Here is a 27,589-nt window from a genome sequence, read left to right on the forward strand (position 1 = left end):
TTCTTAAATAAATTCATGTTAAATGTCAGGGGAATCCCACTGCTCACACCAATTGTCTTAGAATGAACTACTGGGTTCAGCAGATTCCTCACGCTTGAACAAAGGACGTCCTTATGGTTGTTTTCACCCGTGCAAAGCTTTATTTAAGGATACTTGCAGAAGCAGGCGATAGAACAGAGCAGAGAGGATGGCCACCTCACATTAGCCTTAGGCAGCAGCCACTACCCCGCATGGTTCCCCTGGCCCTGGAGTGTCCCAGTCCCAGGGACGCAACAGCCTGCGCTGGGGCTCCATGCAAGTCAGAACTCTTGCCGGAGCGGAGAAACCCATAGCAACCCAAGAATGCATAGCTTATATAGTCTGAAGCAAACAATGTTATCTCAAGCTAGGAAAATGGGGATGATTTGTGATCCAACGCACCTGGTGTTTACCACATTCCCCTGTATCACAACATTCTACTATCTAGGCTCACGACTCGGTCACACTCACAGAGCAGGAGGCTACATGCCGCTTTGCCGGCCTCCTATGGAATCAGCATGCAAAACTCTTGCTCTTAGCAAAGCTCTTACTATTACATGGCTCATCTACTGGAGTTTGTCCAGAGGATAAGTAATGTGGCCAAGTGGACATTCATCCTAAATTTCAGTGTCTCACATGATGGAGCTGCCATCACTTTCCAGGCTAAGCCACAGTCTGAGAGGTATCCTTGCCAGAAAATAGTTCCTGACACTTTTCCCCATTACTATGAGTTACAGCCCAAGAACGGAGGTAGTGTTTTGGTTTATTTGTGGCACAATTAATAATACCCTTTTCTCCAAAAATAGTGTGTAAGTAACCATATCACATGCACATACTGCAGTAAACTTTCCCCTTTCCCCTTCTTGCTCTGCATTAAGCTTATCTAGTCCTCTGAGTTATGTTAAGTGGCCAGTGCCTGCCTGTTCCCCTTGCTGCTTTTACTCCTTGGATTTCAATTCCAAACATGGTTATCCTTTTGGGGTCTCTCTTCTACCCGTTGCCAAGTGATACACATTCCAAATTCAATACAAGCTCCCTGTACTTCCCCCCTGCCCTCCCTCCCTCCCTCCCTGCTGCTCTGTGTGTGTCTATTTTCACTTCTGGAGGACTGGCGAGAGAGTGCAACAGGATCTCTTCTCAGTCCCCTGCTCTGAGTTCTCTACCTAAAGGCCTTTGCTTTCTTTTTGACTGAGTTGTTCAGACTTGTCTTTGCCTACTCTGTCTTCTCCAGCCTTGGCTAGTGGGTGAGGCCAGTGAACCAGTTCCTGCACCCAGAAGCAGCAGAAAGAAAAAGTAGCTGTATCTCTGGGAGCAAAGAAAGCCATTGAAAGTTATTTGGAAATGGTGCTCTGAAGCACCGTGCGGAGGGTCTGAAGAGCTCTCAGGAGACGCAGGGCTGCCCTGCAGCTCTGGTTTCAGCTGGCTGTGTATGATTTTTGTATGACAATATATTTCTAAACCAGGATGGCTGGGGCAGGTGTAGACTGGGAAAGGATGAGTAGAAACAGCACTTTTTGGGACCAGATCTTCTCTCAGCCTCTTTCATGCGAGGTCTGGAAGCAGAGCATGGAGGAAGCAGCCTATCATCTAGCTGGCTGCATCCTTCTGCTGGGTTACATGGGGGGAAGTGGGATCTTTGGATCCATCTACATATTTAGCCTACTGGCCATTGGCTACTTCTGCTATGCTCTTTGGGGTTGGCTGGATGCCTGTGGGCTGGATATCTTCATCTGGAACATGCTGCTGGTCATGGCCTGCTTGCTTCAGCTGGCTCACCTGACTTACCTTCTCCGTAAGGACACCTTCTTGGAAGAATTTGATCTTCTTTACAAGACCATCTACCAGCCTCTCCAGGTGCCCCTCCAGGTCTACAAAGAGATTGTGAAATGCTGTGAAGAACAGGTCCTTTCACTGACCAGAGACCAGAGCTATGCCCTGGAAGGCAAGACACCCATCAACCGCCTGTCTCTACTTCTCTCTGGCAGGTAGGCTGTACCTTATCCTGACTTTACCTTTCTGAACCCTGGAATACTTATTGGGAGGGAGGCAGTCTGGACTAATGGATAGGGCACTGGGCCAATTCTCAAGAGACTTTCTAGCTCGGTTATGGCTGGTGGCAGACTTTGGGGTGGGTTACTTCACCTCTCTGCACCTCATTTTCCCCATCTGTAAATAGAGGGTACCTCCTTTGTCAACTGCTCCAAGATCTGCTCATGAAAAGTGCTACATCAGAGCTAGGTAATGTTTATTAGTAGTATTTTAGGGAGGGTTTGGAGAACCGTGTAGTATATATCATGAATCTGGTTACTCAGCCTCACAGGGAATGGATGGGTTGTTTTTCATTTCATTTGTTTTCTGCTATATTACAGAGATGGTAGTGCTGGTGGGAGATGATGGCAAACAGCTTGGGAATGTCTAGAGGCTTCTATCAATAGAATAGGTGAATGCTGACTTCCCACCACCTTGCCAGTATGCAAGGAACAACCTGTACAGGTAGGAGGGAAGTCACACTGAGCTTATGGTAGTGCTGGGTAGAAATCGGATTGGCAGTCCCCATGATGCAGATGCCTGTCTCTAGAAACTGATGCGGGATTCAACAGTCCATTTCATACAGTAAGTCAAAAGAAAAAGGCTACATTCCCGACTCACAATGACAGAGTCAGTGGCTTGCAACTTCTTCATTCTGCAGGATATTTGGTAACAGGCAGATTCTTTGGATCCTGCCTCACCTGGCAGCTCTCCTTCCCCTTAACCCATCAATGCTGCTTCACACCGTAGACTGCCAAGTGGTGCCCTTGTGGACCACTGAATATCCACAGGCCATAGTTTGGGAATCCCTCCCCATTGCCCTCACACACGTGGGTTGTGGTTACTTTCACTAGTGCAGTGACTGTGAAAGACTCTGAAGTTAACCTTTCATGGACATCATGGCTCAAAGGAATGTGCTAGTACTGCAGTGACTGAAGGAATTTTGGATGTTAGCATACTAGCTAGCATGTGCAGTTTTCATCTGGAAAAATTGAAGTGTAGCAAAGTAAATGAGACACTAAAATACTTCATGGTCCCAACCCAACTACATGTAAGATCCAGTCAATTGGAGAGGAAGGATAGAGACCAGAAATGGAAGCCACTTTGAACTCAGATAGCTTGCCAGGATCCTTTGAGTACCAGGAATGAGGGACCAGGCAAATCCAAAAAAGGTGGCAAGTTGCTCAAGGTTGAGGAAGGGAGGTAAGAACATTGCTTGGCATTGCAGCTGTCTGCAGTTCCTTGAATGTTTCTTTGGGGCTGCTGTTCTTGGGCACTGCTCCTTGGGCAAGGATAACAGACCTTCTGAAGGCTTAAGATCTGCTTGAGTGCTAGTTTATCACCTTAGACCAGGGTGTCAAATTGATTTAGCTCTGTGGGATGGATCCACACTGTAGGGCTTCTTGGAAGCTGGCTGGACAACCCTCAATTGTCAGCAGTGGTGTCAACATGGCTGTGACCCTACTGTGTTAACATGGCTCCAGAACACAGGGGTTAGTCCTGCTGCCGGTCACCTTCCTCACTTTCTCCCTGCTGCTGACTTCAGTCACTAACAACAACTAAAAACCCTGGTTTTTAATGGTGGGTAGGAGGCAGGGTGAGTGGTGGCAGTGCTAAATCTCTGGGAACCAGAGCCACACCAGTGCAGCTCAGGCAGTCACAACAACAAGCTCCAAGAGCCATATCTAGGCCCTGGAGGTGGGCTGGATGATCCAGCCCCATATTTGATACCCCTGCCCTAGGCTCATGTACAATAAAATATTAATAGCTCTTAGCCTGATTTCTCCCCACCCTGGGAGCATGGGTGTGGTGGATGGATTACTGTTTTTCCTTCATCACCTTCCTCTGTCACATAGCATGTATTGAAGGGGACTAGGGAGAACAGATAACAAATAATAATACAAATAAGTGCTGTACACTCCAATGGCACCTTACATCTGGAAGGTACCATTGGCTAGTGGGGTGTTCATAGCGCTGACACAGCTCTCTGCATTATTCAGTTCCTTGAAAATATAACTAATCTTCACTGCGCTTTCCCACTGGAAAATATTTGTGTATTACTCTTGTTTTATAGCTGGGGAAGCTGAGACAAAGGGGTAAAGTCTACGATGGCCTAGGAAGTCAGTGGTTTAACCACTGCTAGAATCCAGGAGCCCTAATTCCTAAGCCTTTGTTCAGGCCTGTCCCATGTATTTTAGGATTATACAGAGTGTATGGGGGCCTGGTAGAAAACATGTTCTATTGGAATAAAACCTGCTTGAGGCCCCTATGCTCCACCACTCCTTGGCTCTCCATTGTGAAAGGGAGGAAACCTAGAGAGAAAATCCAATGGGAGATATCAGCAAAGTGGGTTACTGCCAAAACTAATTGACAAGTGCAAATTCCTGCACTTAGGACAGAACAATCCCATGCACCAGTACAGGCTGGGGGCTGACTGGCTAGACAACAGCTCTTCAGAAAAGGACTTGAGGATCACAGTGAACAATAAGCTGAATATGAACCAGCAGTGTGCCCTTCTTGCCAAGAAGGCTAATGGCATACTGGGTTGCATTGGTAGGTGGGTTGCCAGCAGGTCATTGGAAGTGATTATTTCCCTTGATTCAGCACTCGTGAGGCCACATCTGGAGCACTGTGTTCAGTTTTGGGCCCTCCACTACAGAAAGGATATGGACAAATTGGAAAGAGTCCAGTGGAGGACAATGAAAATAGTGAGGGGACTGGGGGATGTGACTTATGAGGAGAGGCTCAGGAAACTGGGCTTTTTTAGTGTACAGAAGAGACGAGTGAGACGGTATTTAATAGCAGCCTTCAGCTGCCTGAAGGGGGGTTCAAAAGACAATGGAGCTGGACTATTCTTAGTGGTGGCAGATGACAGAACAAGGAGCAATGGTCTCAAGTTGCAGCAGAGGAAGTTAAGGTTAGATATTAGGAAGAATTTTCACACTAGGAGGGTAGTGAAGCACTGGAACAGGTCACCCGGAGAGGTTGTGGACTCTCCATCCTTGGAGGTTTTAAGACTCAGCTAGACAAAGCTTTGGCTGGGATGATGTAGATGGGGATGGTCCTGCCTTGAATTAGGGGGTTGGACTAGATGACTTCCTGAGGCCCTTTCCAACCCTCATTTCTATGATTCTATGATTTTTCACCACGTTCTTTCCAGATGTACCAGACAGCCTACAAAGGGAGCAGCTTCGCTGGGGTAACAACTGGCTTGGGACTGGGATCCCAGGTTCTACTGCTGGCCCTCCCAGCCCCACACCTTGCTGTGGCCCTGTATGCTGTGATTATGGGTGAATACAGTGGAGCATTTCCCTGCTCCTTTTACATGGTGTTGCACAGGAGGGGAGTATGAGGGCCTTGGCATTTTTTATAGGTTATTTCCGGGTTTCATGTGAACAATAGACTAAAAGGAGCAGGAGGGAGGCTTCCAAAGGTTGAATTTCATTCAGATTAGAAAGATGAGCAAACCATATTTTGTCCTTCCCTGACACCTTGAGTTGAGAAACCTCAAAATACTTGACAAGTAATGCAGTCAGCCTTGTGACTACCCTAGAAAATGGGACAGACTCATTGCCATTCTACAAAAGGGGAAACCAGGGTACAGAGAAGGAAATGGATGGTCCCAATTCCCATAATCAGCTAGGAACAAAGAGGTCCCCACTTCTCAGACTCTGAGTCTCTTCTTTGCTTGAGACCCATAAACCTAAACCATTGTTGGTCATGTCTGACCTTGACGTTGCTAGACAACTATAGCAGCCATAGGGGAAAGGGATACTCAGAAGGGGCAGTGAGGCCACAAGAAGTCAAAGCAAACCCTGGGTGTTCAGGGAGCCACATGGACAACGACAACAACCCCATGAAGTTTTAGGCTCCTGCGATGAAGATTTCTTGCTGTGGAGGCAGTGCCTCCTCTGTGTCTACCTCTTCAGTTAGGCATTGCAGTAGAAGAAAGACATGAATGGCTTGAAGCGACCAGAAAAAGGGCAACAAGAAAAAAATATTGTTGGGTTGGAAGACCTGAAGAAGAGTTGGAAAGAAACGGGTGTTAAATATTTTGGCCTAAATCTGAGTGGGTTATGTATGGCTTGCACTGGCCTTTTTCTGGCTTAAGTCTGTCACCCGTTCATTTTCTCCAGGGTCAGAGTGAGCCAGGATGGACAGTTTCTGCATTACATCTTCCCCTACCAGTTCATGGACTCCCCTGAGTGGGAGTCGCTGCGGCCCTCTGAGGAAGGAACCTTCCAGGTAACCCCTTGACTGTTCCAGAGCTGCTCAGACTTGCTCTTCCTTGTTCTGCACATGTATGGGAAAGGGAGGAGAGGGCAGGGAGTGAATTGTCAGTCCACCAGCCCATAGCAAATCATATGGACTGGTACTGTCATCCGATGCATTAACCTGTTTCTTCCTTCTTTTGAAGCATTCAGTCTTCAGCTGGCTACAGGATACCGTAAGGGCCATTGGTGTAGCTGGGAAACTGGAGTCATTGCTCTGTTTCCATATGCTGCACTATTAAGTTGCACGGTCCCAGAACAGTGAGGGTGATTCATACCTGCATCCAGCTAGGTTCAAGTGTAGATGTCCCTCCTAGAAGGATCAGAGGCTTTTCTGGTGCCAGATTGCTCAGTGTTGTTTGTAGCAATTGTATTCCTGAGGCTGCCTGTTTTGGGCTCTCAACCCCATAGTACTTGAGTACTTCCTATTCCAGAGGAAGGTTGTTAAAATGCTGGATCACCCCCTCTCTCTGCTCTCTGGGGTTGACTAATTCTTGTCAGGAGATTAATGGCCACTATCTAAAATATGACAGAGAGAAGGGAGTTTGCTAATTGCCTGAGTGCAATTTGGGTTATTGCAAGATAATACATTGCATAGGGAACCAACTTCAGACCTGGTGTAAATGGTGCTTTCTGCTTTCTCAGGTGTAAAGGTGGCCTCCTCCACCTCCTACTGAGAGAGAGAGTGTGGTTGAGGTTACTTTGAAAGATGAATCGGCTGCCACTGACAAACTTAGGCTTGGTGGATCACAAGGGGAATCATTCCATGGGATTACAGCAGGTTTGGTAACTGATAGCTCATGACTTGTGAGGAAGGGGATAGCTGACGGTGGCCACATTGTGTCCTCTGAAGAGTTCTCCCTGAGGAAGAAATGAGAGGACTTGACAAGCAATGCAGTCAGCCTTGTGACTACCCTAGAAGGTGGGACAGACTCATTGCCATTCTACAAATGGGGGAACCAGAGTACAGAGAAGGAAATAGATTGTCTCAAGTCCCATAGTCAGCTAAGAGCAACCTCCTGGAGGTTGAAAATCTAACTGGGTAATTTCTGGGAAATAGTGTGCTTGTGGAAGGAAGGTACTTCAACAGCTGTGCTTAGTTGGCTCCAGGAGTGAATCCAGTGAGGGTGCAGTGGTGTGGATGCACCCCCTTTCAGTCAGCCATGCTGTGGGAGCAGCAGCTGGGGACATTTTTTTCCATTCCCTAAAGCAAGTCTTTCCCCTCTACTCAGTGGCACCTCCCTTCCATCCTCTCGCTTGCCCACCACTGCTATTGTCTCTTGCTGTCCAGTGGATTTGCGGGGCGGGGGGCTCCAGAGCTTTTCCTGCTCAGGCTTAGCTGTGGACAGTGGCAGCAGTAGGCAAGTCCTTTCTTCCTGCCCTGCCAACCCAGGAGCAGTTGTACAAGAAGGGAACCTGCCTGTTGCTGCTACTTTCTCTAACTGAGCATAGCTCCATGTGCAGCTCAGCTGGAGTGAAGCAGGAATGGCTTTGGAACTGCAACCCCCTCCATATCATTTGGAGATAGCAGTGGGAAGTGGGGGGAGTAAAGGGGGAGCAGAGGGAATGTGCCACTGATCATGTAGGGGAAGGGAGGGAGGGGAGATTTTTACCTGCTTGAGGACCTTAAAAAAGTCCCCTACTGCTTTACAAGCAGCATGGTCTGCCTACCCTGGTGTGGGGGGTGGGACAGGAGCAGGTGCTGCAGCCACCCCTGCAGCAGAAGTCGCTGCTCTGATACCCCACTTTCCAAAATCCTTAGATCTGCCCATGGCTGGCTTCATGCTAGTAGCCCATTCAACTGTACAACTGGGAGAGCTGTTGGACAATCAAAGCTTCCAGGCATCAGGAAGGACACCCTGATAGCTACAACAGCACTCCAGCTCTACTGCTCCGTTCTCTGTATGTTGGAGAAGGGTAAAAGACTGACGGTAATGGGCTCAGGCTAATGCCCACATTCTGACCTGGATTGCACAGCAGCTGGCAGGCTGGCAGGGGCTGAACTGGGTTGGGTTACATGGTTACTCTTCTTGTAAGAGGCCTGAGCCGTAAGAGCTGATGGTGTACAGAGAGAGAGATGGTAATGAGTGTGTTGCTGAGCTGGGTATCATATTTCTCTTTATTAGTTGTGAGCAAAAGATGAGATTTGCTGGGGCAGTTTCAAGTCCTTGCAAAAACCTGTCGGGAAGATTCTGGCCTGGCCTTTTTAGGTTTTGGCATGACCCTGAGTCACTCGCAACCTGTCTTGGGGAAGTTCTCATGTTCTAGTTCCCATGTCTCACAAGGCAGCTGCCTGCAGGACATTCAATATCAAACTCAAAGGCACATGGGTGTAAGCTGAGCCATGTTTGGCTTCCAAGCAACCTCTCCTGGGGTCCCCTGGTAACGAGATACTTGGATGTATGGGGAGTCCCTACAGTATGGTCTGAATGGCACTGTTCTCATACCTGCATCTCAGTTACTCTCTGGCCTGCTTTGCTTTGCTCCAACCAAAGACAGTTTAATTTATTGATGAGTTTCTGAATAACTCTTGCTGGAGAAGACACTGGCTTTCTCTGGGCAAGATCTAAGAGGGGAAAAAACCCACCCTGAAGCAGGGGTCAGCAAGTTTTTGGGCAGAGTGCCAAAAACAACCACAACCTCGATTTGTAAGATGTTGGCATGATGGGCAAATGGCAGGGGAGCACAGCTGCAGCCCTGGCACCTTCCACACCCTCCGCCTGGAGGCATGCATGCCAACCAAAATGCCTTTGTGTGCAACACTCTGGCATGCATGCTGAGGGTTGCCTACCCTTGCCCTGAATCCTTCTGTAAAAACAAATAAATTGAACATTTAATGTCTTGGTTCAATTCCTACTTGCATAATTACAGCATTTCTCAAATATCAGCCACATGTGATATCTTTCCTTTTTGTGTAGCATTGTAGCGTTGTTAAGCAGCTGTTTATAGTCTGCCCCAATAGGGGTAATACCAGGAATATCGCATGACAATAAGACTAGATCACATTGTCAGGAAATCCAGTAGACTTTTGCGCAGCAGCAGCTGCTGCTTCTATTAGAGCTGAGAAGTTGGGTCACGCCCAAGAGGAAAAGTTTTTTGCTTTCCAGTCCCCAGGCATTCTTAAACCATGCACGCCTACAGCCCAGCTAAGGCAAGAGGGGCAGCCCACCACAATGGTGTGCAGGGAAAAGACTGGCCCACAACCCTTTATAGGTTGAACTCCCCATTGAAATCAGTTCCCAACCCTAGTGACAAAAGTCCTGCAGAAAGCCAGGCTTTCACTGATACCTGTACTTTCTCCCCTGGTCTTTTCAGTGGCCTTATGCAGGCATAAATGGGGGTACAATTTGAAGAGAGGGGGGCAGAGGTGCCTCACTAAATAGAATGTAGTTTACAATTCTAGTAGTGAGATGCCTTGGCTCTGTAGGGTGAACAGAAGTGAAAGCCACCATTTTAGGCATTGAGATCAGCAGATCCGACTGTCCAACACATGGCGGCACATGCGGGTGGAGGCAGGGGCATGAGCATAAAATAGGTAGTGGTTCCCTTTCAGGATAGAGCCCCACTTTAAGGCAATAGCCCCATAGCTGAGCAGTTCAGTCCATCATGTTCTTGTCCCTTCCCTCCCCCTTGCCCCTGTAGGTCACCTTGACAGCAGAGACTGACTGCAGTTATGTCTCATGGCCACGGAAGAGGCTGTACCTTCTGCTGAGGAAGGATCGCTACATTGCCCGTCTCTTCTCATCCCACCTTGGCTGTGACATTTCGGAGAAGCTCTATGCCCTCAATGACAAACTCTTTGCAAAGTTTGGCCTGCGCTTTGACATTCGCCTGCCCAGCCTCTACCACGTCTTGGGACCAGCCTCCACAGAGCTGGAGAAGGAGCTGGAAGAGTGTGATGAGCCACCAGTCCCCCCTCGTCCTTTACCCACCTTTGTCCAAACAGCTGCCTCAGCCCCTTCACCACCTCCTCCCTCTGCTCCTGCTTCTGCTCCTCCTGCCCACCCCAAGGCAGGCCGGCCTGACAGTGACCTGCTGGGTGAGGACTCTACCAGTCTTGTGTTGGAAGATTTTGCTGAGTTGCCAGGGTCTTTTATGGACTATGTGAGCGAAGGGGAGTATATGAAGTGAGGGCACTTCTAACATGGGCACACATCACCCTGTGTAGGATTCCTGTGTAAGTACTCACTTGCCTGTGGAAGGAAATACTCACGTGCATGTCTCTGCACCTTGGAGGTGGTGAATGATTTAACTGTCTATGCAAAGCTTAGCACTAATGCTGCCTAGGGGGAGTGGTGAGCTAACATCTGCCAATCTAATTTGCTAAAGGGGTAGGGGGTTGGTTGGGGTCCATGAAGACTGGGTAAGGGGCACAGATCCCAGTGTCCTCCACTTAGCCCTCATGGGTTGGGAAGCCTTTTTAGGCACCGGTTAAATAGACAATAGCCTGCAACTCCCTCCTTCCTACCCTTGTTAATGTCACCCACACAGGATGCTTGGTGCAATAGAGCTGAAATAAGTGGGGAACCCCAAATCTCTCAAATATCCTTTTACTAGTCAAAAATAGATCACTGTGTGGCTCTCGGTGTCAGTGAAAGTCTGCTGGTGGCTGTGAAATTTTCCTCACTACAGCATTCTGGGGGGGCATGTCTCCCTGAGAATCTCATGATGCGTGTTGCACCTGGCACATGCCCCCAGGGGAATTTCTTAGTGTAATTTTCCTGAGGAGCTTAGGTTAAAATACACTCTGGGCTTTGGTAGCTGTGGTTGCCCTGGAAATTGTTCAGTCAGGTTACAGCATCTTTAGATCTGAGGAAATCTTAGAACAAGCAGGGTAATATGGGAGGAGGACATGTTGAATCATGCCACAAAGCTGATGCAGGAGGAGGAGGGGAGGAGACCCACATTTCAAAACAATCTGAAGAAGTGCAAAGCAGGACAGGAAAGAGAATTTCCTTCAGGAGGAGCCCTGTGTGATATATGGCAGAGTACAGGTACTCCTCACTTAACATCGTCTTGGTTAATGTTGTTTCCTTATTACGTTGCTGATCTATTGGAGAACATACTCGTTTAAAGCTGTGCAATGTTTGGTTATAACCTTGTTTAGCCATTGTCTGCTAGTAGGTAACTATTGTGATGTAATTGGATTCACTTGACATCGTTTTGCTTAAAAGTCGCATTTTTCAAAATGTAACTATGACATTAAGTGAGGAGTAGCTATACGTGGTTAGGGACCACTGTAATTCAAGCTCTGATGGGGGAATTGGGGGGGATGGGAAGCAGGCTCCCTGCAGGCTTGCCTGAGCCAATTTCAGTGTTTTTCAGGGTGGACTCTCCCACACCCCTGACTGGCTGAGAGAGTCTGCCATGGGGCTGATTACCACTGAACAGCAGCACAGAGGCTGTTCTTCAGCTGTTCATGGGCAGCTGGCACTCTTTGACACTGCTTACGTACATGGGGTATTCCTGCTCATGTGGTTTCCCCTCCCCAAGAATGGACTTGAGCAGCTGAGCATCAAAGCTCAACAGAGCCACCTGGTACAAGTAAAAAATTCCACCAGCCTGGTACAGGATCTTCTGAGCCCTGCTTTGCTCTATTGCCACATGGGAAAGGAGGGGAATTTCACCCTCCCCTTCTCTGTGCAGTGGGGCGGAACAGGACTTGGGAGACCCCTGCCAGGTGCCTGCCCCCAGAGCTGGGCATAGGGCACAGTGTGCCTCCGGTACAGGGGCATTGCCTGGCATGGTGGGGCCTCCACCTGGCATAGCTCTCCCGAGCCATGCTCTGCCCCGCCATGCAAAGAGGGGGATAGGGGGAAATTCCCCCTCCCCCCCCACTCCTGCAGAGCAGCAAAGCAAAACAGGACTTGGAAAACCCATGTTGGGTTGGGGGGAAGCCCCTGCAGCAGGAATGTCCTGCGCCCCATTCCTGACTGTGGAGGCAGGCACTTGACATACGTATGCCTGCAGCCCCTAGGGCAGGGGGTTCTTACCTGCTCCACTCTGGGAAGGGCTTTTAAACTCCTTGCCAAAGTGGGGAATCAGACAACCTGATTGGCTGAGCCCCAGCAGGGGCTCAGTCTGTACTAGGCTGCCCTTGGAAATATGTGGGGTTTCCAGTGTTTCCAGAGCTCTGCTACCTTTTTTTTCTGTGCTTCAGGTAAGTTTTTTAACTTTTTTCCCCACCCTCCTTCTCTCCCACAGTTTCAGGCCATTTTCAGCCAAATTGTAGTTTTTGGGGGCTTCGGAGGAAATGCTGAATTTCAGTGTTGCCCCTGAAGCCCAAATTACAGTGGTCCCTATACATAATAGTGGAGCATGAGTGATTTTGAACATATAGGGAGCTTGGAAGTGCCAACACTAGGCTTCCCCAGGGACCCCCTGAGTCCCCTGTGGCTCCTGTTAACCATGCAGCCTGAATTCCTTGTTATGCTCCCAGTGAATAGCCCCACTGACTTCCACAGCTTTGAATGGGGGTCACCAGGGGCAGACTTTGGTCTGTAGCATCTGGTCCTGCCCTTGCATTAGCTTAATCCCTGGTAGCTCCACTGATTTCTGCAGCATTACTCCTGACTTACGTTGGTGTGTTTCTTTGCCTCAGAAAAAGCCATCAAGCTGCTGCTCTGAAAGACTGGGAGATCATCGATCAATGTTTAATCATCACCAAGTTGATGGCATTAGTCGTGATTTCTCATTTAGTGAGTGGGCTATGAGAAGGATTGACTCGGCACCATTGTGCTCACAGACATGTTGGGGCTGTGAACTTACGGTGTTTCCTCTTGTGAAGCAGGGTGATATTTCAAGGTAAATTAGCCAAATACCAGCCCAGAGTTTGGGGCATGGATGGACCGTTCATAGGAAGCTGGTGTGTTGATTTTGGCCCTCACCTGGTGATATACAGGAGATGTAAAGGTGTCACAAGCAGTACAGAGGAGAATTCCCCCAGTACAAGGCTAGCCCCCTGAAACCCCTGGCATTTGAGGGGCCTGCTGGCTGGCTGTAGAAGGGTGCAGGGCTTCACTGAATGCTATGGGCTGCTCCAGGCTGGAGCAGGCAATCTGTCAGGGCTACTGACTTTGGGGGCTGCCTGATACCCAGCCAGTGCAAGTGGCACGAGGATGGCTCTAAGCCTCCTTTGACTCCACTCTCCCTGGGCCACCAGCCCCTCCTCTGAGGCGGCACAAGCTCTGTCTCCTTGTTTCTGCCAAGACTGTACACAGCCAGAGTAAGAAGGTGTGGCCAAGGCTTCCTTGTGCCAGCAGCCATTATGTTTAAACATTCCTGTGTGAGCTGAGGAAAGGAGCAGGGCTTTCAGTATGCCCCAGATTCCCCTGGGTGCGTCCTGTTAAAGGAACATGGTGTGCTTCCCCTTGCCTCCTGACTACTGATGGTGCATGAGAATAAGGGGCTCTCTCCTCTGGGGCTCCTTCCCCTCACCCATCCCTTCCTTCCTCAGAGGAAGAGACGCTGGGATCTGTGCAAATCCGAGGGGACTAGGACAGATTTCTGAACAAAAATAGCTGCCAGGATAGGTTGTGCTTGAGATCCAGGGTCAAGGGTTGAATTCCAGGCTGAGCTACATTTAGCTTACTGCCGCTCTCCGGTTGTAGTCCCTCATGCTGATTGCCGTCACAGTGCCGTGACAGCCGCTCTCGGCTTCCCATTGCTAAATACAACAGGCAATAGCCAGTCGCTGCTATCACAGTCATTGCTGCACTGCAGGGGCTCAGCTCTGCCTTCCAGCTCTCACCCTTTGGGCTCCAAGGTGTGTTTTGCTGTGCTCTGGAAGCCATCCTAGCTATCTCAACCAGGTCGCTGCATTCAGCACTAGTCCTGGCATTTGCTCATTGTGATCTAGCTGCAAGCTGCTCCACTCTGACAGGGATGGGATAGTCTTTTCAGAGGCCTATAACTGAAATGATCTCTGGAGATCAGATGGCTGTTTCTATTTAAAGAAGATGTGTGTATGGGAAAGGGGGAGGCTTCTGGCCCAGTCTTCTCACTCACCATTCGGAGAAAACAGCCTGAAAACAACAGAGGCTCAGTGGCAAAACCAAACTCTTCCTCTGTTATGCAGGCTTGCTTTAACTCTAGGTTAAATGCTTCTTCCTTCCCCTTCATACAAGGCTCCCATATCTGCCAAATTAAGATGGGCCTATTTGGGAAACAGAAACATAACCTGCCAAAAAGAAGAGCCTCATTTAGGGTGAAGGGAGTACTACTGTTTTCTTTCTCGTAGATAGAGACCTACAAGGATTTTGTATATATGTGTGTATATATATATAGGGGTGGGTAGGCTTCCTTGCTTGTTTTTTAAATTTCTTGATTCATGTTTACATTTTAAATCTCAGTTATGTTAAGTCTTGTCTCCTCAGGTTTTGTTGGAGGACTTGGAGTTTTCCAGTCCTGACTTGAAGTGGCAGACATATTGCATCTTTTACAAATAATAACAATAATAGCCTTTTATGTTTCACTGCCAGACATCTGAATTAAGTAGATGTAAGCAAACATAAGTAAAATCCGAGTTTTACCCAGTATAAATGAAAATTGCTTCATCTTTCAAATCAGGTTTGACTTTTAGGCTATCCTTATGCTGGAAGGATATCAGAACTCCAGCCATCCACAGAGTCTTTTCGGTAAAACATTTTCATGAGACCTCACATCTTAATAGGCAGGAAAAATCTCCCAGCTTTTTCAGCAGAACCTTTCAGTTCTCCCCTCTACACCAGAAAAAAACAAATATTGTGCGTGTGGCTTGGTGGGGCCACCAATATTAACTTCCACTTTATACAGCCCCACTAAAACCTGCTGCATGCTGAGCAGTCTCAGGCTTTGGACTTGCTGGGTTTCACAAGCTAATGAGCTGTGTCAATACTCAGATTGGAAACTTGCAAGGAAAGTCCAGAAATTGCAGGGGTTGGGTGTACCAGCCAGTCCTGAAGCAATGTCTCAGCCTGGAGGTGAGGTTTCTTAAAGCACTTAAAGCTCATGGCTCATCCTCATATGGGGGTTATTTTATGGAGACCTCCTCCCCCATTCACATTTGTACAGATCACCACCCTGCTCACCCGCCAGAGCATAAACCACCTCCTCTGCCATTCTCAGCCACAGAAAGTGGGGGCGGGGGTTACCTTCCTCTGTAGCAGAGGTATGGTCCTCTTTCTTGCATCTCTTGCATGCATTTCAACAACGCTTGCAGTGGCAGGACACTGGCCGTCTTCATCCCCCTGCTTTATTGGTGGCAGCTCGAGGTGCTTTTGGTGTCTTTGGGCACAATGGCTTGTAGTTGTGTAGCAGGGTTTATACATAGGTTTAGGCCAGGTTTGAATTACACTTGGGGGGGCTGGAGGTGGTCTGCAAAAAAAATTGGCCAGGGTTGGGGTTGTTTGCATGGGTCTCTGCCAGTATTGTGGGGCTGGGGCTAGTGGCAGTGGCAGCAGAAAGGAGCTGCCACCTCCTGGGCTGCTTAGAAAAGTGTGGGGTGAGCCAGGGGCTGTGCGCAGTGGCACATGGGCTCTGGGCTGTTGTGGGGGAGTGAGGGGGAAGGGGGGCTGACCAGCCTGCAAGGAGGGCTCTAGTCTCTTATGGGGGTAGGGGGGCTTAGCCCCCCTGAGCTCCCCCTGTAAGTCGAACCCTGGTTATAGGAACAGGTTAGACAAGGACTTGTATGGGATGGTTTGCATAGGGATGATCTTGCCTTATAGGGAAGGGTTACATTTGGAAAATATTTACTGAAAGCTAAAAACCCCTTAATACTATTTAGCTGGAAATAAGGAGCAGAAGCAGCAACCTCTGTCCAGCCAGCTTCACATTCAGAGCTCACCTGCACATGCTCTGTACATCAACAGTGCTATAGTTTGGGAACTCTTTGCTGCATAATAATTTGCATAACAATTAGCAGTAGAAAACCAGGGAACCCTTTGCTATGTAATGATCTTCATAACAATTAGCAATAGAAAACAAGGGTGATTCACACAAACACAGTGTGCTGTGTTTCCGGGGTGTCATCATCTCAAGCAACATATCACTGAGATCCTGTCTGTCGTCATTAGAGATCCCCTGGGGCTTTCCCTTTCAGAGGGTCCTAATGTCAGCTTCCTTGGCAGCCTACACACTGCCTTCCTAAATTCCCCCTTTGTGTAACATGTAGTTTCATTTCCTTTTTCTAAACTGGGATGGAACAACTGTGTGGTGTTACAAACATGCTAAGTTTCAATGGTATGTGATATTCTTCAACCTGTAGTTTGTAAAGAGGCTTTGGGATCCTTTGGTGTTAGAAGTGCTGTTGAGAGGCAAATTATTCGCTTGTTTTATCCTCTGACTCCCAGGTTGAATTTAGTCATATGAAAGGGAACAAACCAATCCACCCTTGGCACATCAGGAAATAAAATTGGCTAAGAGCAGTATAAACAGTGATAATCCAGTAGAGAAAATACCTTTCACCAGCTGTCTGAGAGGGGCCTTGGTAACATTCAGATGGCTTGTTTAAAATACACAATCCAAAGATTTTGCATAATTTTCAGACATTTCACCCATGTACTTCTGCCTGGAATAGTTCCTAGGACACTGAATTCAGCTTTCTTACCAAAACCCTGCGACTTCCCTTCCATTTTGCATTTCTTCTGGTTTGTGACTGAGCGAAGCTTGTGGGGGGCTTGAACTACTCAGGCTAACTTGTTAGCGGGCATTGGTGTTTTGCCCACTGGGCCTTGCCCCATTCATCCTCATGCACCTAATGTGACTGTTTATGTTTGCACAGCTTGCCTTGGGGGTTTATAGTTCCCAGAAAGCATTTTACACCCTTTTTGTGCTAGTCTGAAAAAGGAAGGCACAGAGGGGCAAAGCGACAAGAACTGGGCCTAATGGCACACAGTGCTGAAGGTGCTCATGATCAGCTGCAGTTGTTGCTGTTGTAGAGCTGTGCATGCATACATTCCCCCAGGCCTCTGGTTTCTTGTTGTGTGAGTAAGACTGATGTGGATTTTGCAAACTGATTTGAGTGGCATTGGTTTCCATTGTCAGGGGAAGAGTTTGACAAATGGCTAAGAACTGTGGTTGTGATAATAGTGGCTTCTTTTTTCCATCCCCTCACTTCCACCTTCCTTTTTTCCTCCTGCAGCTTCTGGAAACCTTCTTCGGAGTTATCCCAGAGTTCTCTTCAAAGGACGAGCCCCCCTGGCTCCCACCCAGACCCCAGAACTCTAGGGAACAGCAGCTGGTTTTGATCATGGAGACTTGCACGCATGTGTGCACACACACCTCTAATCAGAAAGACACTAACATGCACCAAGCTGGTCACATGGGTATGCCACGCATGCACACAGCTACACGAGGTACATGCATGAGACTGAAGTGTGACCTACTCACCCTCCCGGACACTTTCCACCCTGCCTTCTGTTCACAGGCAGTGGCACCAGAGATGTCTGTGTGTGTTCATTTTTATATTCTAATCCTTCAGCTCAGTGGTGTGTCAACAGCTCTTGTAATCAGGTACATTAAAACTGTTGGAGAGAGAGCAGTGTCAGCCTGTTCACAGAGTCTATATGCTCTTTGGATCTGAGGGTACCAGTTAATGACAGGGATGAAGTACTGGGGTTTGTGGGCTTGAAGGGCAAGATCCCTTTTTCAAAAGATGTTTGTGTTGTCTCTGGAAGTGGGGAAATGGGAGAGACCTAACAGTGTTAGACCTCATGCATATGGAGGGTGGAGCTGTGTCCAGGTTTCTTTCAATATTATACTGTGGCAGCTAGTCCTCTTAGACTTATTATAATTCCATGTCCAGGACTTGCCTCTTTCCATTTCTGACAACCACAGCCAGGCCATGACAATCTAGCCATTTCTAATACTCAGGAAAGTTTGGGTCTTTTGGCCAACGCACTTGTAACTTGAAGGAAGAGAAGACTCGGGATACGATTTCTGTGCCCTCCTGGAATGGATTCTGGGTGCAGCCTTGGAAGGAGGAAGAACCCAAAATGGATTCATATCCCTTTTGAAGCAAGAATGTGGATACAGCTCTGTGGAAGGAACCTGAGCTGGATTTTGTTGCTCACCTGAAATGGACTCTGGGTTCACATGAAGACAGAGGGGAGGTTTGATCAAGATAAGCCCTCCCAGAAGGATCAGTGAGGTCAGAAAGAAGAGGCAAAGAAGGTGCAGGGTTTGAACTCAAACCACTGTGGAAGTGGAAGGCACCTTACAACTATAGTAGTGACTAAAGTTGTGCTGCAGACACTCCCAGCACTTTCATCTGCTGGTGGCTTGTGTGGAGTGATGACAGCATTAGTCACTGTGGGACTTTTTCAGCTAGGCTGGTGCGGTGGGGCCACACTGCAGGCATAATGCCCCCTACCACCAAGATGCAGAGGCAGATCCAACAGCTCTGTGCTGCTTCTACAAGAGGCTCATATATTGGTGTTCTGGTCTGGCTAGGGGCAGGCCTTGTGACCTGGTGATTCTGAGCTCCTGCAAAACTCAGCCAGGGCCACTTAAAAAGGGGTGCATATAGCTGCTGTGAAGGGACCTGCAGCTCAGACAGCTGCTCCTCTACCACAGCACTGGTGCAGGGCCACTGCATTGTAGTTTCCTCTGCCACAGCCCTGCTGCATGGTCCCCCAAACAGAAGTCATTCATTGCTGCTGCTGCTTGCTGTACAGCTAGGAGGCTTCTCTGGGGTAGCTGTTAGTGTCCTTTTAGAAAGGGTGTAAAGGATTCTGATCAGCACAAGGGAACTATGCAGCTCTTGGAGCCACCAGACTTGACAAGTTGGGCTGTATCTATAGGGATGGCTCGCCTAATCAAATAAATCTCTCTGAGGTAGCTTTCTATGCTTGGGTAGACTTCTGGTACCTTTGAGGCCTGTTGTATCTCTCAAGATGCCCTCCAAAGCATTTCCTCTTAAAAATGTGTATTTGGGGCACCAAATATAATTGTCCTTGGTAGAAAGAAACTCCTGTAGCCTCTCCCTAGTTAGTATGCTAGCCAGCTGTTTTGCAAATGGACAAAATGGAGAGCTTGGGGAAGGGTGAGGACTGGAGGGAAGGAGAGCCTTGTATAGGTCTGCAGCCACTCACTTTGGCTGGAGTAGAATTGACAGGCTCCTTCCTTGGTGGCAAGTGAAAAAAACCTCCCCAAGCCTCAGGAAGCCTTAGTATTCTCTGCATGTCCCTTCTGCTGGTTTCATCCAGTGAATCTAGGGATCTGTGCACTAAGGTGCATGGGTTTAGGGATAGAAAAGGTAGCAACACTTTCCTCTCTTTACCTAGAAAATTCATAGGGCTCACAAGATCAGTGAGATGGGGTGAACAAGGAGAGAGACATTTGTGTCCATGTCCCTCCACATTAGGCCTTCCATACAGCCCTTTTCATCCTTTTACAGTCTCGGACCTTGAAAGACCATTCTGTATTGCCATGGCTCTCCAGGTATGATGTGTATGATGAGCCTGATTCTCCACTGCTGTGTATCTTGTGGAGCGATTGACACCAGCTTAAAAGAGGGATATTGCTGTATCACCTCAGTGTGTTTTATCTGACTTTGAGCTGACCTAAAAGAGCCTAATTTGGAAGTTGGGAAAGCTCATGGAGTCTTGTCATGTGAAGGGGAAATTTCATAAATGGATGGTAGAGCCACTCATGAAATCAAGAGGGTCTCAAATTCTATGTGTCTCTAGATTGAAGTAGGTGTGTGTGTGTGTTAGTGTTACTATGACATGGATTCCTGCTCATACAATTCTGGGCCTTAAGCTTTTGCTGATAAAAATAATACTCTGCCTACCTAGAACCTTTAATGTGAAGATCTCAGAGCATTTTATTGAACCAGTCCTTTCACCCTTGTGATCCCTTTGCAAGATGTTACTATCCTATTTTACAGAAAGGAAAACTGAGATTAAGTGACTAAGTTAAGGCTACACACACTCACTTGCAGAGCTGGGACTAGAATCCAGGAGTCTGGACTCCCAAACTACTTCTGTAATCTTTTTAAGTTTTGCTCTTCTTTGTACGCACGTCATTCTGTTTTAGCGTGGTCAGTCCTTCTACCCCAAGGCAGGAGATGAAGACTGCATCCAGTTCTGTCCTTTTTGGAGGAAATACTACCCAGAAGCAGAAAAAGAGAACACGTTTCAGAGTGCATCTCCCCATGCCGGTGCACTCGGTGTGCTCCAGGTCTTGTCCTACAGACAGGCAATCGCCAAGTCATGCTGAAGGCCTTTTTTTCCTGTCAGTGTCAGGTTTTGAGACAGGCAAAACATCTTTTCACTGTAAGAGGAGTACAAAAAGTTTAGCAAATTGTAGAAAGCTGAGGAGGAATGCTTGCTTCTATCAACTGCTCATGTCTCATGGGGAACTGCCCAGGAGAGCAGTGGGTGACTGCCAGCCTGCCGTTGCACCTCTGAGGGGCAGCTCTATGTCCCAGAGGCATCTCCTGTCTGTTTTTTGGTAGAAAGTTTTTACAGGAGTTGCCATGTTGGGATGTAATGAATTGGCCTTGTGTTCCAGTGCCTTGAAAAGTTGGGGTTTGGCTTTGAGAAGGTATCCAAGTGTAGACAGGTGATGTGGCTAAGGCAGATTCAAAGTGGCTGCAACCATACCTCCCAGTGGGATGTGCAGACAAATGGTGAGCTCTTTCTCCTCCCTGGCTCATTATTGCAGCTGCTGCCAGACCACATGACAGCAAGGGCATGCAGGCTTGCTGTGGCTCTGGAACCCAGGGGCTGAGCCCTGCTACTGCTTATTGCCCCCTTTTCGACTGCCACCAAATTTGGGTGGGTGAGTAAAGGCAGCGTTCGTGCCCTGAGTTTTAGAACAATATGACAAGCCCATCAGCACTGCGCTACACAGGTGAAGAAGGGTGTTGCTGAGCACACTGTCCCCCATGCACCCCGCCTGAATCCATCTATGGGGATATGTCAGTGTGAGCCACTTGGGCTGGATGATAGCAGTTTCATGCTCTCTGGTACTGACAATGCTGTTTTTCACAAGATGGCTACCCTGGGCCATAATGTCCCAGGAACCGCCATAGATTTCAGAGAGACCAGGAGGGGTTTCTGCCTTCTCAGACATAAAGGCCCCATCATGAAAGATGCTGGTGATCAGAGCCTCTCAAAATGAAGATGAAACTGGGAAGGATCAGGTAGAGAGCACAAATGAGGACAAAACCAAGAAGAAGCTGGTGCAGATGCCATTTGCCCACGGTCTTGGACAGCATTAATAAGGCCCTCTGCAATAGATCTGACTTGAGATCTTTTCCCTTCCAATGATGAGATGAGTGTGAAGGAAGTGAGGGGTAGAAAATAATTTGGTCTAGGACAGAGATTTCCAGAGACTTTTACCCATTCAAGAAGCAATGATTCATTAGCTCAGATCATGGGCTACATTCATTATAAGTCACTTCCATATTCTTATACTGAGGTAGGCACAGGAGCCTATGTGGGATGTCAGCCCTTCCCCAGTTCCTCCTCCATTGCTGGTGCATGTCATACCCAGCAACAATCAGGGAAGATACAGAGGCAGGCTTTAACACATGCATCAAGCTCCTGGGGAGCTTCAGATTTCCCAGAGGAGCAGTGCATTCTCAAAGGGTGAAAGATCACAGCACAAGACCAGCCAGCAAGGCTCTTTTTCTGGAGTGGGCCTGAGGGGTGTGCCTGTGCCTTACCTGTTCTCAACTGGCAGCGGAACTGTGCAGAATTTGCCTGTGATGGAGATCTCATCCTTTCTCCAGAACCGGTTCCTAGGGAGGTACGTCAGCACTACACTCTCCATCTGGCATGCTGGGACTGTATGAACCAGCAGACCCCGGCCCATCTGCTTTTGCTTAGGTCTGCAAAGAAGGGTGAAGGATGCCCATGAGAACAGGGGACTGAAGTGTAGGTAAACTTGGTGTACAGAAGGGCAATGGGGAGAGAGGATACAGATGTCCATTGAGTCACAGCAGGTGGCAGCACTGTTAGTAGGAATCCTGATAAAACCTGATAAAAGTCAGAAGATCCTTTTATAGGATTAAATCCTGCAGTAGAGAAGGGAGGCTCTGTCCTGGTAAACCTCTCCTTCCTTCAGGTTGTCTCTCCAGGCCCTGCTACACATTCCTGTTAAAGCTGGATAGAAACCAGCTATAGAGTTGTTTCACATTTACAAGAGCTAACTTTATAGCTGGTTGGCTCTTTTTTATAGCTGAATAGTCATTTGTATCAAGTGATAATTACTTCACACTTGTGGCTGGTCTTACTTTGCACATGTGGCTGGTCTAAATTTATTGCATGGTTACCCAGTTAATTGAGTAGTATATGTAACATGTAGCAAGGGCTTCCATGTTATATCCCTATCCTCTGCAGAGTCAGGGGGATGTGAACATGCCTATTCCACACAGTTAAAGCAGCTTTCCCAGCACTTTCATGCAGCTTGTGTGACCTGGAGCATTTGGAAATGTATAAAGTGAGAGATGTTGCACCCTTTTAAATATTGGGCCCTAGTTTCTGTCAGAGATGGGGCAGTGAGACTGGCATGCCTGGTGATCAGCCCCCCTGGGGGTTAGAAAACAGTGTTCCTAGTACATCCCTAGAAGGAATTCCCCTGATGCCAGTGGAGTTTCATGGGATGGTGGAGTGAATTGGGCCTGCTGTGTCTGGTTTGGAGCTGCCAAAGATAAAAGTACCATAAATAGAAAAGAGGAATTGTGCAATCTGTGCATGTCTGGGGTCAAACTAAATACCTTGGCAGTCCTTTCTAACCCTGGCAGTCTATGAATAGCAAGGAACTGTGAAACAAGAGAGATCTCTTTTCCTACAGAACAAAGCCTACAGGTAGGATGTACCCCACCACCTACTGGATCACAGAATTGGTGAGTGGGGTAAATGATTATGTTCCTAAGAGAACTAAATGATTTTACTCTAGCAAACAACAAAGGACCAGATTCCTCATGCTCCGTACATGTGCAGCTCCAGTTGGCCTTAAAGGGGGATCTGTTTGAAAACATCTTGCAGGCCTTACCCCATCTGGGGACATTTTGGGGCACTAAGAGCTCTTGGTCCACATTTAGGAGCCTAAGAAAATTTTCTAAAGTGAACACCTTCAAATTCTACTGATGCCCCTGGGAATGGTCATGTGCTTGGAGCATCTGCAACCTGGGTTCCTTGATTAAATGCCTAATGGGGATAGAAAGGCCTGTGTTTAAGTTCCCAGGTGGGAACATGTAAGACTCTAGGCCAGACTATGTGGGAAGCATAGGTAGGCCTTAGCCTAAATGAGAAAAGCTTCTTCCTTCATGTATGGAATTAAACTGACATATTGGTAATAAACTTCTCAGTATGAATTGAAAGCACCTTTTATAGGGCTTGAAGGGAAACAGATAAAGCTGCTCCTCTATGGGAATGAGCGCTCCTATGTGTGGGGTTACATTGATGCTACTGGAGCTCTGTGCCCTATGGTTAAGTGCTAAAATGTTTCCTTTTAGAACTTGGGGCTCCTCTACACGTGCAGGTAAAGGTGCAACGGGATCTAATGCAAGATCTACACAGTCACGCCTCCTGTCATGTCACAGGTGCATGGCAGAAGGTGTGAGTGTGGGATCACTCATTAGATCCCATCATGCCCTATTGCCAGTGTAGGGGAGCCTGATCCTGGGCTCCCCCTGCACTGACAAGAAGCAAGCTCTCCTGGCTGGGACCCCTCAACTGAAGGGCTCCCAGCTGAGGCAGCACACCACACACCTCCGTGGTTGGAAGATGCAGCGGTGATCTCCCAGCCCCTGGTGTGCTTGAAAATGCTGGGACAGAGATCATGGCTGCTTCAGTCTTCCAGTCTTGGAGGTGCGTAAAGCCCCTGGAACTGGGAGAATGCAGCAGCTGTGATCTCCCAGCCCCAGGAGGCTCCATGCACCTCTGGGTCTGGGAGATTGCAGCTGTACCCCACAGCTGCTGGGACCCAGCTTAGTCCTAGCACTGGAAGGTGTGCTGCCAGGAACAAAAATTTTCAGCTTCTGGACTCTGGGTCTGCAAGACTCCCAAAACAGCTAGGCACAATGCATCCCAGCAGCTGGAAGTCATGTCAGTTGACGAAGCTCCCAGCTGCAGCTGCAGGGGAGACCCTGCTACAGGTACAAACTGAAGTTGGATACCAACCAGCTATGAAGTTAGTATATATTTTTTAGGTCTAACTTTACAGCTGGCTGGTGCTTTTTATGGTGTTACAGGTACTTTGCACACGCAGCTGGTTTTAGTTCATTTCCCAATTAACCAGCTAATTGTGCAATACCTGTAACTTTTGGAGGAGAGAGGCAGAAGAGGCCTTAACTTTGTTCATTTCTGGCTCTGTGTCCTTTTCCTTCCTGAGATCCTGCTCCATCTGGTGGATGCTTGTCAAATTACTGAGCTGCTGAGCCTGGAGATGATGCAGGGCCTGAATCTGAAACCCCCTCATTAGCCCCTTAAGGAATTATCTGTCTAGCAATAAATATTCATGGGCTTCAGTTTCACAGATATGATGTAGGTCAGTCCAAGCTCTAAAGGGCCTGGCCATCCACCTGGACTTATGTAAACTCTTTAAGTCTGGAGCCTAGGCTCATAATCTTCACAGATGTACAGCTGTAGCCTGGAGATCCCCTGGGGGAAACCCTCCTCCCTCTATCTCACCTTTTCTTTTCTGGAAGCAGCACAATTCAAAGAGGGGTTTTTTTTGTATGAGGTTGCGGGGGGGGGTGTTTGTTTGTTTGAGGTTTTTTGCTGCACCACATTTCAGCTCAGCTTGGCAGAAATGAGCCATCTGGGCACCAGTGCTTGTGCTACTCTGACCTGTGCCAGCTGGCAGTGGCTCCAAATGGATGTGCACCCACTGGGTACAGGCAGAATGCTGCACACTCTGGTCTCGCCTCTTCCCTGCAGCTTCTTGCCTGCCATGCCGGTGACTGAGAAAAGGCAAATGTATAAGTTGGAGAGGCTGGCTCCCAGCCTGCTGGGAACTCCTCTGTGGTGGGAAAATCCACCCCCAGCAGAGGAGCTGAGTCAAAGGGGGATGGAGGGTGAGAGGGAACCTGGCCCTTTTAAGGCAAATACAGTTTGGAGGATGGGAGCTGACCAGACAGAGCTGATTATACCCACATCTGGTTTTGGTCCCCAGCCACAGTGCATTTCCTCCTTTGGTTGTATCCTGGGTTTTTTGCTGCATATAACGATATGTCAGTAAACTCCTTTCTTGCCGCTTCTAGCTTTTCCAGTCATTTCTAATCCTGTCCCATGGCCAAATGTCTGGGAGGCTGGGTTAGTCTGGCCAGACCTTGTTAAAGGTGGGCATTTGGTGCATGCACCTGTCCAGGGCAGCAGAGAGATTTGTCACATTTCCAGGTCATCTGATGGAGATTGCACTGGGCCATTTGTGCTAGCATTGGGCATGTGCCTGATTTGAAACAATCTCACGCCAGGCAGGGAGAGGCTGGAGGTCACTCACATGGAGATCTTTGTGGAGTCTGTGGAGTCACCGCTGCGGAAAGTGATCTCGAGGTTGGTGACCGAGTTCCTTTTCTGTGACAGGTGAAACTGCACCAAGCTGTAATACACTGAGAAACAGACAGTGTGTGCCAGAGTGAGGCAGAAGATGCTGATTCTGGGTCAAGTCCTCACCTTTCACCAAAGAAGGTCTCCCAACCCCACCAACAGCCCTCACAAACACTGTATGGAGAAAATCTGAGCAGAGCTTTGTCACAAAAAAGAGACTACTTGGCAGCTGGCTGGGTGTGTAATTGTTTGCTTGTTGGATTCTGTTCTGCTGCAGGTCATTTTAAGAGCAAGAGTGAAGCAGAAACAGAGAAATACGGCAGGGAGGAAGTGAAGGTATCAGACACTGTCACTTGGCCTCGGTATGCTCTCTTGCTGGTGTAAATCAGGTAGAACTCTATTAGGACTAGTGGAGTTAGACCAGGGTAATGTTCTTGGAAGCATGGGAAAATCAGGCCTGATATTTGCTACTGTTTCTGTGAGCATGGGTTTACCATGGCTCAGACCTTCCAGGCCAGTTCCCAGTCTCAGTCACTCTATTTTACTCAGGTGCGTCTCCTGTCTCCGTTGGTGGGTAAGCAAAAGGATGCAGGTGAGGGTCCACAGCAGGCAACATGCCGGCATCTTGGCTCTGCCCACTGCCTGCAACCCAGCATGGCTCCTCAGCAACTGAGGATGTTGGTGAAGGAGGGAACACGGTGGTGCTGAGAGAGGGGCCAGGACAGTGAGATCCACTGAGGAGCCTGGCTGCTGAAGGCACAAGGATGTCTGCATTTCCTCGGAGGAGCACAACATATTGGACCCTTTCAACAGTGCGTACTGAGGGGTTTGAAGCTACTCTAAAGCTAATCTTTCTCCCCAACAATTTTGAAGGAGCTGTGGCTCTCAATGGGACTACTTGTTTCAAGCAGAGAGGGACTGTCCTTTTGGGCCTGTCTTCCTAAATGGGAGTTCCCCACACCTCGTCTGTGCAGCCAGGCTGGCTTTCTGCTGACTCTAGTTTCCTCTTTGCTACTTACTGCAGAACGGGGCTGAGGGTTTGGTCACCAGGTAAACCTTTACTTCCTTGGGCAGCTTGCTCAGGCTGACTCCAGCTTGCTTCAACAAACCTATGGGAAGAAACAAATTCAAGCTAAAAGGAAAAAGAACCCGCGGGTAGATGTGTGGGGATGCTGCTCCAGCGTGCTATAATTGCAGTACTCGGAGCCGTTCTAATTAAAACTCCCCGTCCCCTCCACTCCTGGAGCACATGTAAAGATATCCTGAGTGACTGCTGATGGGGACACAAGGGATCTGACTGAGCCCTCACTGGTCCTCATATCCACTCTGGCCCCTCTCATCCCTGCCCCCCACAGCCACAAAGCACCCTATGGAAAAGACTTAGAAGGTACCACAGGAAGAGGGCAGGACACTGCCAATGCCTCTGTCACTGCAGCAAAAAGGAATTGGCTCAGCAGGTACAGGCACACCTCGGAGATATTGTGGGTTCGGTTCCAGACCACCGCAATAAAGCGAATATCGCAATAAAGCGAGTCACATGAATTTTTTGGTTTCCCAGTGCACATAAAAGTTATGTTTACACTATACTGTAGTTTAGTAAGTGTGCAATAGCATTATGTCTAAAAAAACAATGTACATACCTTAATTAAAAAATACTTTATTGCTAAAAAATGCTAACCATCATCTGAGCCTTCAGCAAGTTGTAATCTTTTTGCTGGTGGAGGGTCTTGCCTCGATGTTGATGGCTGCTAACTGATCAGGGTGGTGGTTGCTGAAGGTTGGGGTGGCTGT

At 48.3% G+C, this 27,589-nt stretch overlaps 2 protein-coding genes across 7 annotated transcripts in view; one reads left to right on the forward strand and one right to left on the reverse strand.

The window, feature by feature from the left end:
- The first annotated feature begins 1,072 nt into the window (after positions 1 to 1,072).
- On the forward strand, positions 1,073 to 17,847 carry POPDC2 (popeye domain containing 2). 3 transcript variants are annotated; one of them, XM_019548733.1, is made up of 4 exons: positions 1,073 to 2,003; positions 6,183 to 6,291; positions 9,960 to 10,356; positions 17,437 to 17,847. In XM_019548733.1, exons 1-4 carry the CDS (start codon positions 1,483 to 1,485, stop codon positions 17,520 to 17,522), a joined length of 1,113 nt encoding a protein of 370 aa, XP_019404278.1. In that variant the 5' UTR covers positions 1,073 to 1,482; the 3' UTR covers positions 17,523 to 17,847. The 3 variants fall into 3 exon arrangements, with proteins under 3 accessions (XP_019404278.1, XP_019404276.1, XP_019404277.1); XM_019548731.1 differs by having other exon boundaries at positions 1,075 to 2,003; positions 9,960 to 10,494; positions 17,437 to 17,524; XM_019548732.1 differs by lacking the exon at positions 17,437 to 17,847 and adding an exon at positions 14,693 to 14,853 and having other exon boundaries at positions 1,075 to 2,003; positions 9,960 to 10,494.
- A 2,249-nt stretch (positions 17,848 to 20,096) lies between these two features.
- Positions 20,097 to 27,589, reverse strand: part of PLA1A (phospholipase A1 member A) — a 22,160-nt gene continuing 14,667 nt past the window's right edge. For 3 of the 4 annotated variants that reach the window (XM_019548729.1, XM_019548726.1, XM_019548730.1), the window contains 4 exons: positions 26,818 to 26,907; positions 25,752 to 25,860; positions 21,970 to 22,134; positions 20,267 to 20,570 (listed from right to left, as the gene is read on the reverse strand). In XM_019548729.1, coding sequence (XP_019404274.1) covers positions 20,486 to 20,570; positions 21,970 to 22,134; positions 25,752 to 25,860; positions 26,818 to 26,907 — 449 coding nt within the window. In that variant the 3' untranslated portion in view covers positions 20,267 to 20,485. Of the gene's footprint in view, positions 20,571 to 21,969; positions 22,135 to 25,751; positions 25,861 to 26,817; positions 26,908 to 27,589 lie in introns of all 4 variants that reach the window. The other variant, XM_019548728.1, reaches the window with a different exon arrangement.

The sequence above is a fragment of the Crocodylus porosus genome, unplaced genomic scaffold (genome assembly GCF_001723895.1).
Source record: "Crocodylus porosus isolate Cpor-Errol unplaced genomic scaffold, CroPor_comp1, whole genome shotgun sequence".
In the NCBI taxonomy this organism is placed as follows: domain Eukaryota; kingdom Metazoa; phylum Chordata; order Crocodylia; family Crocodylidae; genus Crocodylus; species Crocodylus porosus.

Coding starts and splice junctions, on each gene's coding strand:
- POPDC2 (XM_019548731.1), top strand. CDS start 1,483: ATGGCTGGGGCAGGTGTAGACTGGGAAAGGATGAGTAGAAACAGCACT. Junction 2,004..6,182: donor TCTCTACTTCTCTCTGGCAG/GTAGGCTGTACC, acceptor CATTTTCTCCAG/GGTCAGAGTGAGCCAGGATG. Junction 6,292..9,959: donor CTGAGGAAGGAACCTTCCAG/GTAACCCCTTGA, acceptor TTGCCCCTGTAG/GTCACCTTGACAGCAGAGAC.